The 19,945-nt window shown below is 40.8% G+C and overlaps 2 protein-coding genes across 4 annotated transcripts in view; one reads left to right on the top strand and one right to left on the bottom strand.

Annotated features, from left to right (window-relative positions):
* CYFIP1 (cytoplasmic FMR1 interacting protein 1) overlaps positions 1 to 19,945 on the bottom strand; it is an 80,358-nt gene that overhangs the window by 12,668 nt on the left and 47,745 nt on the right. For all 3 annotated transcript variants that reach the window (XM_074908192.1, XM_074908183.1, XM_074908200.1), the window contains 3 exons: positions 16,791 to 16,878; positions 4,499 to 4,642; positions 2,891 to 2,981 (listed from right to left, as the gene is read on the bottom strand). In XM_074908192.1, coding sequence (XP_074764293.1) covers positions 2,891 to 2,981; positions 4,499 to 4,642; positions 16,791 to 16,878 — 323 coding nt within the window. The remainder of the gene's footprint in view (positions 1 to 2,890; positions 2,982 to 4,498; positions 4,643 to 16,790; positions 16,879 to 19,945) is intronic.
* On the top strand, positions 7,955 to 12,277 carry LOC141972332 (fibronectin type III domain-containing protein 9-like). The gene is made up of 2 exons (XM_074930213.1): positions 7,955 to 8,317; positions 10,314 to 12,277. The coding sequence occupies exon 2, from the start codon at positions 10,444 to 10,446 to the stop codon at positions 11,107 to 11,109; it is 666 nt and encodes a 221-aa protein (XP_074786314.1). The 5' UTR covers positions 7,955 to 8,317; positions 10,314 to 10,443; the 3' UTR covers positions 11,110 to 12,277.

Here is a 19,945-nt window from a genome sequence, read left to right as displayed (position 1 = left end):
ATTTTTATTTTTTTTTTTAAAGAAGAAACACGGAAATGCTGTATTTAGAAAAAAACCCACAATTAGGCTACTTTCACACCAAGTTTATATCTTACTAAGCTCATTGATTTCTTTTTTAAAAACTTTCTTTTGGACGGGTGACATACCAGTGACAAAAATCTCAGTCTCATCTCACAGCAGAGCTGACAAATTAGCTTCCCCATCGTGTCCAGTGACACTTCAGAGTGGCAGGACATGAAAATACTCATTTATTAAAAGCAGGAACGTCGTATTCATATACTCAAAAAATAGCATAAGAAAAATGATCCCTCCAAGATGAAATTTCAGGCTAAAACTCCTATCAGCTTACTCCTTTAAGAGCTTTAGTGACTTTAAGAGGTCCCTTTAAAAATCCTTATGCTTAATGTATTTTTAGAAAAATATTTTTAAGACTACAAGATGAGCAAGTTCCGCAGTGCTTTAGACTGTTCCTATGGAAACAAACCCATTGGCAAACAGGACTCCTGAACAACTCTGATGTCACTGTCTGTACCCTGCTCCTTTTAGGAGGAATATATCACCATTGAGAAATCCACAAGTCTAGAGGGCTGATTGTGTAGGGCTCAAGGAACTGCAACCAACAGTCCAAACAAAGCTCTTCAAGTGAAAAGTCGGAAGTGTATGCAATAACTAGAAACTTATTTACTGTGCATAATTAAACTGCTTTGCATATAGAGAATGGACTCAGGAAACTAGTTCTGAATTGCTAAACGTACGTTACGTCAAGACAGATGAGAATCTACATATTTAAGCTGTAGATTGGAATCACATTTTTGGTCTGTACGTGTAGTGTGTGCCAATTATAAAGAAGTGATTAAATGATTTCTTATGAAAGAATAGAAGCAGCACACAGACATGCTCCATCGCACTCAGACTTACTACTACAACTACTAGCTTCTGCAGGAAGCTTTCAGAGGCAGAGGAGGGAACAGAGAACAGTTGGCATGTATTAGCTTGCATTTTCTGTGGCAAACCAAGTAAACAAAATGTGGCAAAGACTACTACAGAGGAGAATTCTGCACAGAAAGGAGAGAACAGCGATTTCAATCAAGCACAGTTTGAGCCTGCCCTTCTACAATCTGGCAGTTCCTCTTAAGATGCCAGATGAGGGCTAAAATCTACACATCCCCATCACAGAGAACATTTTCCGTTATCGGTCAGAGCTGCTCCATGAGCAGACAGCTCCATGATGGGGAGGCATCAGAGAGCACAATACGATTCTTCAGTGATGCAAAAGAGGAATGGAGGTGCCCTGAGCTTCCACACACCTCTTCTGTCTAGTGTTTTCAAAAGGAGAGGGAAAGGTAGTGTGACAGTGCTATAAAGGCTGTCTCTGCCGTTTCTTGGAAGAGACTCTCCAGAAGGTTATTAAGTGTCCACTGCTAGAGATAGTTCAGAACAGGAAAAATACACGTGTCAAGATAAAACCTGTCAACAGGGGCAGTGAAGGATCAGAGAATCAGGTGGGTTTTTGAGATCCAGTCCAATTCTAGTTGCTACGATCATCCATCATAAAACCAAGAGTTACTCTGATCTCTCAGTACAGTAGGCATCTAAACATACAGGACTTCTTTAGCAAGAGTATATACAAAGTCAAAGCAGTTTGTGATCTCTACAAAACAGGGAAACGATGAAGGACTTTAAAATGTTTTTATCAATTCTGTGAAGGCTACCATTGCCCACGTAAAGTTTTGCCTTTCCTATAGGATGGATTGCCTTTTAACCTCAAGAGAAAGTTTCTGCTTAAGTTCCTGGACATCTCCTGCCAAATACTTACAGGTGAAGATTTTTGGTAAGAGACTACGAGATTTCTAATGTCACCTGTAGCATCATAGACTCTGGTGATGCATAATCTATATTTGAGAATACCTACTGCTTTTGCAATCAGACCTTAATGAATGGCTAAAAACCTCAGATAGATTATTTTTATACTGCTAACTACCATGATTCATCCATTTTTACGTTCCAGGGAGAAAAACAGGAAGGAAGCACTTAGTAAGTCCTTGATTTCATTTAACATTGGTAATCAACGTCAAGCAATCTGTGGGAAGCAGAAAAAAACCCAACCTCTTTCCAGTTGGAGTGGCATTTAATAAACCTAAGCGACTCTGGGAAAATAAAGATATACTCAGGAGGTGGGTGGCAAATGGAAGGATTAATTTGTGTTAATTAGAAGTTGTGGAGGAGGAGTATTTTGAAGGTGGTGGTGGGGGGGAAGCAGTTTCAGAATTTCAGTGAACAATGTGATAAATACTAATTAGCCAATTATTTCTCCACAGTGGCAAGCAGCTTTCAAAATCATTTCTTCATCTGCAACTATCATACCTCCTGTTAAGTGGGTAAGGTGCACCCTTCATATAACTATTCTAGCAGGACCAGTTCACCCCTCAGCAGTATCAGACCTTTTATCTTACGTTTGATAAGGGCAAAGGAAGAGGGAATAGAGGCTTTTCCAGAGAATCATGGTTATCTAAATTAGACATTTAAACCAAACAAGTGTGAGAGGCTGACTTGCAGAAGGAAAAGCTCAACACACTTACGAAAAAAGACCAGAAATAGAAACTACTGTGAACATCCCGGCTTAAGATCAATTATGTCATAAGGCTCTCTATATACAGGCTGTCATCCTTTTATTTGCCCTACAGAAGCCTTAAAACTTCATTAAGTAGTATACTTTCAGAAAGCCGAGCATTGAATGATTCTTGTTATGAAAAAAAAATCCAAACCTGACTGTGCTGATTATTGGGAGAGAGAAGAAAGGGAGGGAAAGATCGAGGTACACATGATTCAGAATACAGTCATTAGTATCATTGTATTAAGGCTACTGCAGTAACACCAGACAGGAACTAACCTGGAGAACCATATTCATGCCTTGGTAACCTACAGATTTTAGGCATCACTTCCATTAGGGTCTTGACATACTGAAGAATCGTCCCTTGTAACTACAAGAAAACAGATGTGTGTAAACATGTCAGTGTTACAGAACTGAGAAACTTCACAACAAATTGCATTCCAACTACACGTGAATTGAACAAGCGCTAAAAATCTTGCGCTTAATTCTGCCACTCATCACCTTCAAAAAGGCAACTTTTTCAAATGAATACAGTTGCATTTTCCTTCATAAGGCATTAGCCACCTTTTGCTGCAGGAAGAGTGGCACAACAACTAAGGCCAGGAAGGTGAAAAAGAGGAAACCATATTCTTCTCTTGCAGACTGTCTCTATTGCCTAACCAACCTTTATTTTTTTTTGGTAAAAAAGGTTACATTTGGGTGCTTTCAAAAGCAACATGAGAAAAACCCTCAGCATTATGTCTGTGACAGCTCACACTGGCTATTCTGGACATACCAGTTAAGACACAGTCCCAGCCTAGTCAGTCTGCCTTCCTCCCACTAGACACCTAACTCCTATCCGTTTCCTTACATCTGAGCACCTGCATCAGGCAGCAGCGGGATACCTCCCCCAGGCCTTTCAGCCTTCTTTATAAACATCCAAGCTTTCAATGCTACCTTTAACGAATTGAGATGATTTACCATCTAAATAAAAAAAAAAAAAAAAAATCTCCCCCCAAACAACAAACCAACACAACCCCAAACTATGAAAAATATCTTTGTTTTCCTCCTTCCCTGATGATTAGACCACATCACCCCTTCAAGCAAGCTCCAGTCTTTCTAGAATATCAAAAATGTACTTAGAACATTGTGGAATTACTGTAAGCAAACTGTCAAATGTGTTGAGTGTCTGAAATGAGGTTTTGAATGCTACAGCTATCCCCTGGTATAGTTGGATTAATCTGGCAACATGCTCCTTAGAGGCAACAGGGACAGGGAGGAAAAGACAATTTCTTTGGCTTAAACTTAACTGCAATGCATTATGCCTATATACATAGATACTAAAAAAACCGCAAACAGCCAGTACTTCAACCTCCTCCTAGTTACAGAAAAGCCCTTTCCTATACAAGACACAGTCTGTAGGGATAACTTCTTCAGCATTTGGTCTGAGCACTCTTCTAAATAGGCTTGATGCGATCCGTTGCTAGATCAAGCACAGAGATTAAACCTTCTTTGTTATCAAGGTGTCGTCTATCAATGATGTTATTAATGAAAACCCTGAAGTTAGGCAAAGCAGAAAGCACATCACAGCTCTGCTCCAAAAATATGGAGAAAGTGAATTTACAGTACAATCTTTAAGTTGAAATCAACTAATTTGAAACATTCATACTCCAGAGTTTACCCAGGACCTAACAGCACAGGTTTTCAAAACACTGCTCAGGCTACCACGGCACATCATCTACTGCTTCCACAAGACATTGAGTACTCTCAAAAACAGCTTATATTGAACTTCAAATGAAGTAACATTTTAATTAGTTTTATCTGAGATCTTACTTTCACTTTTTTTTTCTTGAGACATTTCCTACCAGAAACCATTTGGAATAGCAGAAAATGAGACAATTGGCATACCAGGCTCTTGACAACTTTCAGCAACTCCTCCATCACCACAGCAATACCCTGATACCCAAGAAGTCTACAGATGACTTTAAAGTGAGGGGGACCAACAAAATTCCTGTAGTTGCTGTAGATGCTGGAATATGCCAGATTTAATGCCTGGAATGAGAGAACAGAAATGATTAATGACAATTTCATCTGACTGCTTCTTTATAATAATCTCATTTAAACAACATTTTAAAGCATGTTAAAAATAAAACAACAACTTCATATTTCACTCTCTTTCCAGGGAGTTAAAATACAAAGCTTCCCTTTCGTAAGACAGGAACTTCAACCAAAATCTCTGTATTAGCAAGAAAAACTTGTAAACACTTTTTTTTTTTTAATCACCAGGCATCTTTCACTTACCATTTATAAAGCCATGAACATTTCCTCTTTTGTATTTTTCTGTTTACACAGTATAAAAGAGTAGTCAATGCTAATGTTCAGATCCCTGAATTTGAAGCACAGCTTCTATTTTTATATAGTCCATTTTATGTACAAAAAACCTGAAACAAGTTACTTCAATTTTCAGCTCATAATAGGTGTTTTAAGTATCTGAGGACTAAACTACAAAAAAACTCAGTCTTCAGCAGTTACTGTTCTCTGCCACTAATTAATAAGGATCTCTCTTTCCTGAACCCCTTAGCTGTACACAAGATCAAAGCAAATCTAAGTCTGGGATGCAACCTCATGGAAAATTATTCCAGAGTTGTATAAATAGGATTGTGTGCTGTGCCATATTAATGACTATCTCTTCAAAGCAAACACAACTGTACAGTCTGGTGCTGTGTAGGGATTTAGGAACTGTTTGCTGAAGCTGTGGATCAAAGAGGAGTTAGCTAACCTAACATCCTCCATTTCTGTAAGTAGGTTGTTCTCCTAATATCCTGGAATTTAATTCTAAAGGGGAATCTTGTCAACCTTTCTTGCAGAAGGTCCTGTTGTGTTTCCTTCTCTTCTTCACAGTTTCCATTCTCTCTAATACACGCATGAAAGTCAGGATACTGTTAGACTCTCAACTCCACACACATCAGCTGTAACAGAAAACCTTCCTTCACCAGTACCCAGGAAGAACATAGACCATCCCTTCAGTGCAGATCCTGCCCCAGTCATCCACGCAGGTCAGTGCCAGATACTGCAATACATGGCATTGCACAAAGAAACTGCTAGGAATTCAAAGTTCACGAAACTACCAAGCTCTTGGAGGATTTTAGTCTCATAAAAGGACTTACATCTTTAGAAGAGATCAGGAAAGAAGATACACATTTTTACTTATGTTGTAAATCTTTATATATAAACACCAGTTGTCAACATGTTTAGAACTTTTGTCTTAGAAATTTAAAAACTGGATTTGAGACTGATATATAGCAAATGCAAATTTGGCAACAGGTTAACAATTCTTGGCCACCTTTCGTGGATGCCTTAGATGTACTTTACAAACCCTTATAGGTCCAGAATTGTTGCACTATGAAAGAAAAACCTGAAAGCAGGCTCAGAAGAGATTATCTAGGTCATAACAAGAGACACCTAGTGATACAAACCCAACTTTCTGAATCAAGCAACTCCTGAACAAAGTGAGAAACTGCATATGTTAAAATACTCACACATAGGAAAGTACATAAATTTTATCATGCTTCAACAGCCACAGAAAGTTATAACCAGAAATTTATTTCTGCAATGTGAAAATTCAAGAAGTTGCCAGTGCTGAAATTTAGTTAAAGGTTCAGTTGTATTTCCCACATGCCTGAACTTCTGTCTCCGTCTGTGTGACAAAACTATACAGCAGAACATCCTGAACTGCAGAAAGTGGATTTGGGGTTTGGGTTTTTTTCTTATCTTGAGGGTCCTGACAAACAAGAAGCTGGCCACGAGCCAGCAGTATGTCACAGAATCATCTAGGTTGGAAAAGGCAGCCAACAGCCATTGGGGGTGCATTAGGCAGAGCACTACCAGCAGGTGGAGGGAGGTGATCAGCACAGGTAAGACACAGCCAGAGTGCTGGGTCCACTGGTGGGCTCCCCAGTACAGGAGAGATATATGGGAGAGTCCAGCAGTGGGCTTCGAAGATGATTAAGGGACTGGCATCTTTCCTATGAGGACAGACTGAGAGGTGGGACTGTTCAGCCTGGAGAAGAGAAGGCTCGGGGGCATCACATCCACAAGCCTAAGTAACTGATGGGGGGAGTAAAGATGATGGAGCCAACAAGTCTGCTCAGTGGTGCCCAGTGACAGGACTAGGGGTAATGGGCACGAACAGGAAATCCCATTTAAACATCAGAAAAATATTCACTACTCTGAGGGTGGTTGAGGCTTCACTACAGAGAGGCTGTGGAGTCTCTGCCCTTGGAGATGTTTGAGAACTGACTGGACACATCCCTGAGCAACCCGCTGCAGGTCACCCTGCTCTGGAGGGTCCCCCGGCCTCAGCCATCCTTCAGTCCAGGAAGCTCTGTTCTAAGGACCGTGGGCTTGTGTTCATTTTGTGGAGGAGGGCTCCTTTCAAATGCTCTCAGCCATGCTTTCTGTGAACACAAACTAAAACAAACACCTGGCTAATGATTAGACTCCTAATACCCAACACAGTCCTCCTATTAGATCAGAGCTGGCTAAAAGGTTAAACTCCAAACACACCCCACCAGCTGGAGAGCCTAAAGCTGCATCCCTCTAGTACAACGTGTGCATTTCCATAGCTCTCCACACAGAGAAAAGCGGTCTGGGGCATCAACAGGGGAGAGAACTGTTAAAACCTCAAAAGAATACATGCAGATGAATATTCGGATACACTAAGCATTTATACAATTCCCCCTATAAGTGAGATTTCATCTTTTGCTTTTGATGTTTCCAATCAGATAAGTCTCCACAATAAATGTGTCCAATCTATTTCTGCTATAGCACAAGGGGAATTTTATTCCTGTAGGTTAAAGCATTTTACTGCCATGATGTTAAGGGGAAGAAACTCCTCTTCACTCAGCAAAAATTTGCCATAAAAAAGCAAGCCCTAAAAACATGATTTCAGTATTGAAAAACTCACCCATACATAACAATAAGATGTCAGCCAATCTAAAAATACATCTTTCCTTAATGTAACCCTCATGAGAAAGTACCTAAAATGGTTCAACTGCAAATGCTGGATTAGCAGAGCTTTATAAACCGTGACAAGGAATTTAGAAAATACCATCACATGCCACTGCTACTTCCCTCCCATGATGCACAGAAGTATAAAATGCTTAGGGAAGAAGCCACTAACAAAAGGGGGGTGGGAGTGGAGAGGGAGGGACGGAAAGAGGGAGTTCATTATTTTTTTTAAGCTATGCTTGCTCCCTCCCCTACTTAAAAAAAAAAAAAGTTGCTAGTTGCTGATGTCATCAAAGTGCTAACATTAATCACTCACAGCATCACTAGTACACGCACAAGAGCATATAACAGGGATGTTCAGGCAGTACACTGTCCAAGGGGAGGCAAGCAAGAGAGGAGGAGAAAAGACATTATTTTTTCTCCTGTACGTTCTTTGAAAAGCAAGGCAACATCACCAAGATGTGTTCTTGCATGAATTTAAGTGGAAGAGACAAAGCAACCATGCCACCAGCAGCATCGGAGAAAAAAACTGAAAGCAATAAGCAGTGAGAATTCAGTCCAGGGAATCTGATGGGAAGAAAAGCAAACTGGCAAGCAGATATCAGCCAGGAAATAACTCATGTGAAAAGGGATACAGAAAACTTAGTGTTTCTATAATTTTCACAGCAGCATCACCATATGAAAATTCTGTTCTGAAATTTCCATCAGGAAGTGACGGTAAGTACTGACTTTATAATCTACAAAACATCAAATTGGTTTTCCAAACATTTACATGTCAGTAATTATATGTCTTCTACTAACTCATGTTTTGTAACAATACAAATGTATTATTGTTATTTAGTTAAAATCCAAACATTCTGCTTACAAAATGTTGTGAGGATGAAACTATTGTGACTAGACTGTGTACCAAAAATAAATTATAATTTTAAGTAATGGGGGTCTACCAGATAAAGAAAAGACAACTGAGCAAGTAAAAGCTCTGACCCTACTAATGCACCAGATTTTAGTATTTGCACAAGTTGGTTGGATGCCAAAATGTGTCTAATAAGTTTATTTGATAGCAAAGTCAGTTCCTTTATATTGTTACTGTATCAAAAAGTGTGCATTTACCACACAATTAGAACAGCAGCATCTACCCAGATCAGTCACATCTAAGGTTTTACATTGTAATGGAAATAAACATACATCTTTGTCTTCTCACTTCCCAGTAAGTATAATTCAAAAGCCTCGAGCAACAATTTTTATGCATAAACAATCACAGAATTTTTACTATTAATGTAACTATCAAAATCCCACTAAAATAATATATATATTGCCAGCCTCCTATCTAATATAAAATACAAAAGCAGCATTACAGAATAATTTTAGAATATGTTATGAGTGAATCTTACAAGCTTTCTTCATCAGGAGAATTTTCAATAGTCAATTGTTATTTAGCCAGGAGACTTAACATTTTAAACCTGATCATATAAAAAAAATTAATTCATTTTTATAACAAAGTCATAAACAGTGAAATATACTGTCACGGGCATTTATCTTCATAATTAAAAGTAAGAAACTTTCACAGTGGAAAAAATTTTCACGAGTGCCACTAGAAACTGACTACTAAACTAAGAGAATCAGACCAAATTGCTGAGGTAGACTCTTTTTCAAAAGTTACCCTCACAAAAGTAAAAGCAAAAACCCCATGCCAAACAAATGAAAATATCCACTGACTGATATTATATATTCTTTAGTAGATGCACATAGAAAATTGCAGAAAATAGATGTTTTTCTTTCACTGTTTACAGTGGTAAGACAAACTGAGAATCTCAAAATACTGGCTGTTTTTCCAATTCTAATTTTATGAGAAGGAGGAGTATAAGTTCAAGGCAGACACACTATGGAATTACATACAATCACTTGGAATAGAAGAGACTATTAGTCATTTTTTAAAAACCCACTATTTACCCAAAAGGTATGCTATAGTGAAAGCTGTATTTCACCAACTTAGCTTGAGAAAGCTTTTCCAAGAGACTGACTAGCATCAAGACTAGATATTGTGATACTGATGTCACCAATGCGCAGTCATCACAGCCACTGCTCTATCAGAGGGTACAGATGTGCTAACTCACCACCAAAAAATGGAGAGCATCGACGAGTAAGAATGTATGTAAAATGGTACTGGAAACAAAATAATATCTGGTGGTGTTTCCACATACTGTTTTGGTTTTCAGTTGATTGTGACTGGCAAAAATTAAGACTTTTGAATGACAGAGGGATTTATCCCTCATTATCCACCTCTGCAACCCCTCTCTTGTCACTTAACATAAGACAGTTCACTGCTCACAAAAGCAGGCTTGGAGATTATATAAAACACCAAGTAATATAATAAAATCCAAGATACTCAGACTAGAGAGAAAAACAACTGCTGCATTTCTTTTTCAGTCATCTGAAAAAAAAAAAAAAAACAAACCAACTGTGAAAGGAAACAGTTCCCTGATGACAAATTCTGCAAAACAGATCATCTTGCATGGAGACAAGATACAATTGGTCACCTGTACAGGCAGCAGCTCCAGTTGAATTTCTATAACCACATGTTTATCCTTTCACTTGGGAAAGAAATACATGGTTTAAAATACCCCAAAATTTATGAACTTGCAACTCCCATTTTACACAGCAGTACCAAAGGTAAGAGCATAATTTCCTAACAAACTCCTTTCCTAAATTACAGAGTACTACAATTAAGATCCAGGCGACATCCCCAGTGCTGCAGCTTCTCAGTTACCTCGCAGTGAACATCTTCCCTTTCCTCAGCAAGGTCAGCATCAGGAGAGAAAAAAAAACACCTGAGCAACATCCCAATGGGAATAACTGTCCAAAACATCACAGGAAACACAGCAATGGTAATTTGGCCAAAAATGGCCAGTTGTGCTGACAGCTTTTACAGCATCATGTACCACCCTAACTGGAACAGCATGCTGTCCAGTTACTCGAGAAAGAGCTTTCAGAAGGAAGAGAGGGTGCCTGCCAGTCGCTCCTCCTTTGTTGTTGAAAACCTAACTCCACTAACGACATACATCTTATGCGTAACCTGCCAGTCTGCAAACCCCTCCAGTGACCAGTGCAGAGTTTTTAACACACTGGAAAAAGACCCAGCATCTGTGAGCAACACCAAGAAAGAGCTGGCACTGGGTATCTGGCTCACCAGCAGCGTCCTGCTCCTCATCATCGCTGCAATCCTCCTCTACGGCTGCCTGCACGTCCTATGCCGTAGGAGACGTGACCGTCTACAAGGGCAAAACAGGACCTCCAAACAAGACCACAGGAAGGCACGGACCAAAAGTGCAGCGTACACCTCAGAGGAGCTTGGCAGGCAGAGTCAACTGATGCAGGACACGAGGGATCCAGGTGGCATCCAGCTGTCCACAATCATAGAGAATCCCTCAGCGTGCAAGGAGCCCATCACACCGACTTCCAAAAGCTGGGAACGAGTACCAGTGACAGGACAGTGCTCTGCTATAAATTAGAAACTTTTTGTCAGAGAGGAGAGTTTTGTGACATACGACACCCCAACTGCTTCAAACATATTGCGTGTGTTGTCGGCGCTCACAATGGGGAGCTCCGACTGCTTCCCCCAGCACTCCTGGCTGTACTTCCAGTGCCACATCCCTCTCCAACAGCCCCTATGCAGCCAGAGGTACTCAGAAGCAATGGCCCAGATTCCCAAGAAGTGAATACTTCAGCTGCACTCCACTACTTAAAAATGAAGTATGTAGCAGATAATCGGTTTACATTTTGAGGGGACTTTTTGGTTGCTTTTCATTAGTTTAAACCAGCAAAGAAACATAAAAATGAATCAGAAGTGACCAGAAGACTCTTTTTTTTTTACTAGCATAAATTAAAACCGAGTCAAAGTTTTTGGATGGCAACCCAGACTACTTCACTACAGGCAACTGGAACATACACCCCAAGTGCAGTGGTTTGCCAGTGTGAGTTTTACCCCCACCATCCCATCATCACTTGAACTGCTTCTCAAACTACAAGCTACAAACTACTACACATAGACTACGCACTTCACCAACCATGGTGCTCTCCAAAGCTCCCATCCAAATTAGGTCAATCTCAGCATGTAAGCTAAATTGACCAGAATTTTAATGGTATCCTTTTGTCTGTCTTTGAAATTTTCCCTTGGTCTAAAAGCATATGCAAGATAGTGACTCTGTAAGGACACTTCTCATCAGACTAAGGAAATATTCTGGGTTATTCTATTTTGCACTCTCCTATACCCACCACAAACCCACCTTGTGCTCCACGGGCAAGTGACTCCCTGTAGAGAAAACGGAGTTCAGAGAAGCAACTCCTGCCCCTTCCTTCTCTCTTTCCCTTTCAGTTTTTTAATGGTAAAACTCATTCACCAGCTACAAATTTCTATCCAACCGCAGACTACATCTTGTGTAATGAAGGGGCAAGGAAGTAAAAAGATGGCAAAACACATTTTATTTTTGTAACAATCAAATCTGCTGATCATCTCACTCTGCCTTGAGCTTCATGGCAAACTGCCAAGAAAGGATCTTCAGACAGAAACCCATTCACTCTCACAACACAATGCATCTTGCCTGGCTTACGTGTATAAGTCATCCTGTTTTAAATCTCTTAAGTGCATTTGTGTCCATAAAAACATAATAAATCTTAGTATTGCTGTATAGTATGGTATGTCCAAAAACCAAAGATATGCTGTGATTGTAGGCATTTTAAACCGCTATTGATAGGAACGTATGCATAAAGTCAGCTCTTGTTGGCACAGCTCAGTTGTACCAGTAAAAGCTGGAGAACTGCTGGCTGGGCAGCTGCCATCCCTTTCCACCATGCCCTGGAAACTGAGGGGGTGTACAATTTTGGCACGAAAGCGGCTACTGAATATTTCACAGCAGGCAGTGGGTCTTTTCAGCTACTGTATTTTGACAACATTTCCCACAGCGTGTGAAAGACGTCAACTCTCATATTGCTAGGAAGACAGGATCTGGCATAAGTTCGATGCGTCGTCCTTACTTTTTTCTACTAGGATAGGTACGACACACAGAAATGCGTGCTGAATGGGGGCGAGTATTCCTTTTAGAAAACACTTCAAAAGGTGTCTTTACTGTGTTAAGTTAGCAATAACGTGTTCTCCACCCCCTACACAGCATTTCCTCCAGCTGACACATGTTTTTCTTCCTCTTACACATCAGTCTTAAATAAACTGTTAAGATGAACAGTTTACTGCTGTTTCACGAAACAGACACTGAAAAACTCTCTTCAGAGCATGAAGCCAACACTATAGGTCTCCTGCCAAAAAGAGGCGGCTGGCTAGTGGGAACAAAACCAAATACTTTAAGATGAGCTTGTAATCAAATTAACAGTAACAGTTCTCTGACTAGGATTGCATCAAAGAGAAAAGATAATTTTAATGTTAAAGGGACAGAGCCAAGAAATATACTTTCATCTCCACCAACATCTTAGGCCCTTAAAAATCTGTTTACTTCTCTGCACACCTGTTTCTTTATGTGAGTTTTAAGCCAGTCCGATACATATATTTACATGCATTTATATGTTACACACACGTATATACCATACTGAGAACAAGGAGCAGTTCAGTCAAAGCAGTTTTGAAGCAATTCACCTACTGAATTTTGTTACTTATACACAAACACATAAATACAAAAAGACACATGTATATAACAGATTGAGAAGGCAAGGAGCTACCATGGAAGTGCTCCCAGGAATGCAATTTACCTTATCTAAATATAAAGCCATTCCACGCAAGGAGTTTACTATGCACTGCTTAGACAAACATTTTTATTGCCTCACAAGCAACAGACCATCTTGCACACACTGCAAATGAGCAATGCATAAGTAGTGTCATCTGACATCTGCACTAAGTTTGAAGAACTCATATCATCACACATTCACAGAGCTACACAATTCTTTGTCTCTTGCTTAGAAAGTTTTACTACAGATTCATTCTGGTTCATTCTGGCAATTCCGTGTTTTGGTAGTTCACTGTCCGGTTTTAACAGTGACCTAGTAAGGGGCAAATATTCTAAGTGATTACTAAACTGATAACAAGATGGAACATAGTGCAAACTGACGTTAATTTGTGCACCAGCAGTAGATAAAAAACATTATATTCACATTCAGAAGTATTTTCCAAAGGGGTCTTTTTTCCACAAAAAACAAGTGAGTTGGCATCTACAAAATACAGAAGACAAACAACATGAAAATGCTGTATAAACCAGAAAGGAAGCTCTTAAATTCTGGTCTACACAAACTCTATAAAACCAGGTACTTCATTAACATGCAGTTAGTTCCAAATCCCCAAAAGAGACTCCTTCTTACATGCACATTATTAAGTATTTTATACATCCAGTCAAATTTGCATCTGCTAGCATTCATTTCACTAATCCTACACACACTTCACCTGAGTAAAGGGATTTCAATGACCATGCTCAATGAGCTTTTAAAATACTCCAGCTCACTTAAAAGACTGACAAGCTTCTACAGTTTGGCTCCTTCCCACCTGACAGCTCTGCTCCCGTGTCAGCCAGAAGTAAACTGTATCTGTGGGCTTCTGTTTTGACAATTGGATGAAGATACTGCTTAGAAAAACCTTAGATGCAACAGAGAACGTGGACACAACTGTCTATGCTAAGCATCAATACACATTAATATAGACCAAATGCTTTGATCCATTTAGGAATATCTGAGAATCAAACCCAAAAATTTCTTTAGTTTCTCTTAAGCAAGCACACTGCTTGTGCAAGGCTTCTGCACAGAAAGTGTTTAGCCATTATAGTCCAACACATGCATGTATGAGTGTACATATACACAAGAAACAACAATGCTCTTGTCTTGACCTAAACACACACCATGGATTGCTTAAAAAAAGTCCAATAAAGAAAACAAAAAGTCATATTCCTTAGTTATGTGATCAATATGAAGTGTTCACCTGAATATCTTGAGTAGTTCAAGAACTCAAAGATGACAATAAAATAAAAAACACATAGCTGCACTATGTCCCACCAGAGGCAATTCAACAATATAACTGTTAAAGGACCCAAACAAGGATATGGTCTGTGACAAGCCTGGCTGTGTAGTACACAGAATAATACAATGCAATTATACCACAGGTTAGAATGTGTAGCCTCTATCACATAAGAATTACTATCTGTTATTTGCTATACACAATAGAAACGTCCTCCTAAAACTCCACTCACATGTCCTCAATCACAAAACACATAAGACTCAAGAATAAAAACATACTCTTGCAAAAATTTATAACTACAGTCAGGAATATTTGCTAATATAGGCATATCTAGTTATGAAACTTGCTCCAGAAACTCATCTAAGGATCCCCTCGATTCCTCCCGCTCATATAGAAAAATAATCAGATTTCTAAAAATGTATAGCTCTCAGAGTAAAGATTACTAAACTCATTTTAATAATGTAACCTGACTGATAAAAAAAGGGTTCCTCAGTTAATCCTCTGTCACTTACCCCACTGTATCATCACTTAGATAAATTGTTATCAAACTCTACTAAATTCAGTGGAGTTTTTGGTTTTTTACACTGCATCTGGTGAATTCCTAAAATAGTAAGGAACACAATAACTCTAATGTAAGAAAATCCCACTTTCCTATAAATTATTGTTCCCTGTTGGAGAACAATTATATAAAACACTATCCAAGGTACCAGATAATCAGCTGTTACATTCCACATTAAAGCCATGAATCCTTTTCCACCTCCTTTACATTTTAAAAGCGTAAGTTTTACAAATGTAGCAGATATATTAGGACTGAAATTTGTAACTTCTGAGCTATCTCTTCAGTTCTCAAAAGCAATCTTGCTGGGCAAATCACTTCACAGAGATTGCACCATATAACTGGGATATGATGTGCAGAAAATAACAGTAATACAAGGACTAATTATGCTCATATTAAGTAGGAGATAAAGTAGCTAGACATGAAACTGACACAGTGCACTTGTATAAATTACAAGGATAACAGAGTACATCATTTTAAAGCATTTTTTTAGTCAACAATCCTCTAATTTGATCCTTACATTTTTATTGATCTTTTCCATACCCAATAAAACAATGCAAAATAAAGAATAACATCTTGCTAAATATTCTCAAATGATTTGCTGAAGATACCACTGCTGGTTTTTACTGTTGTTTGAAGTAGATCAATATTTCTGACTGGATATTAAAAATGCAGATATATGTTAATGTGCTATGCCTTCAACTGTCATTAAGACTCAGGTAATAATTCTAAAGCATAAGAAAATAAATCTGCAGTGATCAGGGAGAATAAACCTATCCCTTCAACATACAATACTGCACACATGAGCATAGCATTGGTCCTGTGAATACAGGCTAACTTTCCTCACTTGGGTAGCTCTGCAAAAGCCCACGACTATTCTCTTGTGCCAAGTACTCTCTCAACTTGTCACCCACATAAGCTCCTTTCCAACATCAGTATTGGGCACTGCCTTAAGGCACAGAGTATGTGACTAAATATCATGTGCACTTCTAATGAAACCTTGCATAAACCTTCTAGGCACTCCTAATCTGCAAAGCAAGATGATGCTAATATAGCAGATGAGATGACCAGAAGGACAAGTTCATCACATCAACTTTGAGGTCCTTGGATTGAAGATGCCAAAGAAATACTACTTACTTTTTTTTAAATAATTTAAGCAGTCTGGTATCTGATAGTTTAGGATGTCAGAATCTATACTCCTGTTAAGTAAGATAACATCTGAAGCAGTTTTTCCTATCTGATTCCTTTTCTCCTGCCATCACAGTCTTCATCACTGTAACAAGGGAGCAGCTGCACCCAAGTTGGTTCTCACTTCACCAGATGTCTAATTAATCTTCTCTTTTCTTTGAGTCTGCACTGCCACTACAAGCAACTGTGCAATGCAAGGTGGTTGAAAGAAGGACTTATTTTTAGTTATGTCAGGTAAGACTAACCATCAGACTAATCACCTGATCTTTGGCTGAAACATTGTGAGCTTCACAGCAAAGCCTGAAAAAAACGTGTGTGTTGAATTTAAAATACTCACAAAATGTATTTGAGTCCATTTTTAATCTTTTTCATATTCTGTAATTTCTATAATCAAAAAAGATACCTTTAAACATTAGCAAATCATAAAGTGAATTAAATCCAACCTTCGATCCGTAGAGGTACTGTGGCTGTGCATTAGGCTGCTTGTCTCTCTGAAACTCCTGAGAAAATGGTAGCACAGTCCGAACAAATCTATAAATACAAAATAAAGAATTCATTAATTACACTTAGATTAGTAAGTGTGCACCTAATGCACCTTGCCCTATATAATGCTGCTTTTGTCTACGTATAAAATCAAAGCCACACTGGCAGCCTTTCAGCCCAAGTTGAAACTGGAGAAGGACATAGCCTGCATTGCTCAAAAGCCTGGACACAAATCATAATGCAATTCTTCATCACTTACTGAGACTCGTTTTTTCCAGTGGTGTGCATGGTCCCAAAACATTTCTCATCTCTACTCTAGCCCAGCCCAGCAAAAAGAGAAGCAACTAACAAAGTAGCAATAGGCTATCACAGAGAGAATGAAGTGCCTGGTGCTTCCAAAATTAAGTCCTAGACAATGAAATACATCTTCAAAGAACATGACATTTCTATTTAACATTTTGGAACTTCTTCCCCCCAAAGAAACTCACAGAATTATCTAAGTTGGAAAAGACCTTGAAGATCATCCAGTCCAACCATTAACCTCACACTGACAGTTCCCAACTACAGCATATCCCTCAGCGCTATGTCAACCCGACTCTTAAACACCTCCAGGGATGGGGACTCCACCACCTCCCTGGGCAGCACATTCCAACGCTTAACAACCTGATCTGTGAAGAAATGCTTCCTAATATCCAGTCTAAACCTTCCCCGGCACAACTTGAGGCCATTCCCTCTTGTCCTATCACTTGTTACTTGGTTGAAGAGACTCATCCCCAGCTCTCTGCAACCTCCTTTCAGGGAGCTGTAAAGGGCAATGAGGTCTCCCCTCAGCCTCCTCTTCTCCAGACTAAACACCCCCAGTTCCCTCAGCCGCTCCTCGTACGACCTGTGCTCCAGACCCAGCACCAGCTTCGTTGCCCTTCTCTGGACACGCTCGAGTCATTCAATGTCCTTTTTGTAGTGAGGGGCCCAGAACTGAACACAGGAATCGAGGGGCGGCCTCACCAGGGCCGAGTACAGGGGTCAGATCCCTTCCCTGTCCCTGCTGGCCACGCTATTGCTGACACAAGCCAGGATGCCATTGGCCTTCTTGGCCCCCTGGGCACACTGCTGGCTCCTGTTCAGCCGGCTGTCAATCAACACCCCCAGGTCCCTCTCTGACTGGCAGCTCTCCAGACACTCCTCCCCAAGCCTGTAGCGCTGCTGGGGGTTGTTGTGGCCCAAGGGCAGCCCCCGGCATTTGGCCTTATGGAAACTCCTCCAGCTGGCCTCAGCCCATGGCTCCAGCCTGTCCAGGTCTCTCTGCAGAGCCTCCCTACCCTCGAGCACATCAACACTCCCACCCAACTGGGTGTCATCTGCAAACTGACTGAGGGTGCACTCGATCCCCTCGTCTAGATCATCAATAAAGATGTTAAACAGGAGTGGCCCCAACACTGAGCCCTGGGGGACACCACTCGTGACCGGCCGCCAACTGGATTTAACTCCATTTACCACAACCCTTTGGGCCCGGCCATCCAGACAGTTTTTTACCCAGCAAAGCGTGTGCCCATCCAAGCCTTGAGCAGCCACTTTCGCCAGGAGAATGCTGTGGGAGACGGTGTCAAAGGCCTTGCTAAAGTCAAGGTAAACAACATCCACAGCCTTTCCCTCATCCAATAAGCAGGTCGCCCTGTCATAGAAGGGGATCAGGTTTGTCAGGCAGGACCTGCCTTTCACAAACCCATGCTGACTGGGCCTGAGCATCTGGTTGTCCCACACATGTTGTATGATGGTACTCAGGGTAAGAGGCTCCATCAGCTTCCCGGGCACCGAAGTCAAGCTGACAGGCCTGTAACTTCCCGGATCATCCTTCCGACCCTTCTTATAGATGTGCGTCACATTGGCCAATTTCCAATCTGTTGGGACCTCCCTGGTCAGCCAGGACTGCGGGGAAATGATGGAAAGGGTCTTGGCAAGCACCCCAGCCGGCTCCTTCAGTACCCTCGGGTGTATCCCATCTGGTTCCATAGACTTGTGTGTGTCTGTGTGATGCAGCACGTCACTGACTGTCTTCTCCTGGAGTGCCGGGGGGGGGGAGTTGTTCTCCCAGTCTCTGTCTTCTGGCTGAGGAGGCTGGATTCCCTCAATACAACTAGTCTTGGTATTAAAGACTGAGGCAAAGAAGGCATTAAGCACCTCAGCCTTTTCCTTGTCACTTGTTACCATGTTTCCTTCTGCATCTAGCAGGGGATGGAGACTCTTCCTGATCTTTCTTTTGCTACTGACATACTTAAAGAAACATTTCTTGTTATCCTTGATTGCTGAAGCCAGATTAATTTCCAGCTGGACTTTAGCCCTCCTGATTTCCACCCTGCACAGCCTCACAGCCTCTTTGTAATCACTGTGAGTTGCTAGCACCTTCTTCCAAAGGTTGTAAACTCTCCTTTTCTCCCTGAGTTGCAGCCAAAGTTCCCTGTTCAGCTAGGGTGGTGTTCTCTGTCACCAGCTTGTCTTAGAGCACCTGGGGACCACCTGCTCCTGAGCCGTTAAGACTTTCTTCTTAAAGGGCGCCCAGCCTTCCTGGACACTTATACCCTTCAGGACCATCTCCCAAGTGATCTTGTCAAGCAGATGCCCAAACAAGATAAAGTCAGCCCTTTGGAAGTCCAGGATGGCAGTTCTGCTTCCCTCTCTCCTGGCCTCTCTAAGAATAGAGAGCTCTATTATTTCATGATCGCTGTGCCCTAGTCGTCCTCCAACCACCACATCATCCACCAGTCCTTCTCTGTTCACAAAGAGGAGATCCAGCAGGGCACCATCTCTGGTCGGTTCAATCATCAGCTGCATCAGGAAGTTGTCTTCCACACATCCCAGGAATCTCTGGGAATGGTCCCGCTCTGCTGTGTTATATTTCCAGCAGATGTCTGGGAAGTTTAAGTCACCCACAAGAACAAGGGCAAGCGATTGTGAGATTTCACCTAAATGCCTGTAGAATATTTCATCTACCTCTCTGTCCTGGGTGGGTGGCCTGTAGTAGACTCCTACTACAACATCTGACCTGTTGGCTTTCCCCCTGATTCTAACTCAGAGACACTCTACCCTCTCTTCACTACACTTGCACTCAAAGCATTCG

This window comes from Athene noctua, chromosome 1, assembly GCF_965140245.1.
Source record: "Athene noctua chromosome 1, bAthNoc1.hap1.1, whole genome shotgun sequence".
NCBI classification, from domain to species: domain Eukaryota; kingdom Metazoa; phylum Chordata; class Aves; order Strigiformes; family Strigidae; genus Athene; species Athene noctua.
The sequence above is the reverse complement of the archived record's forward strand: the minus strand, read 5'-3'. Positions and strand labels throughout refer to the sequence as shown.

What these genes read in the sequence shown, in the direction of transcription:
- LOC141972332 (XM_074930213.1), top strand. Translation starts at nt 10,444, where the DNA reads ATGGGAATAACTGTCCAAAACATCACAGGAAACACAGCAATGGTAATT.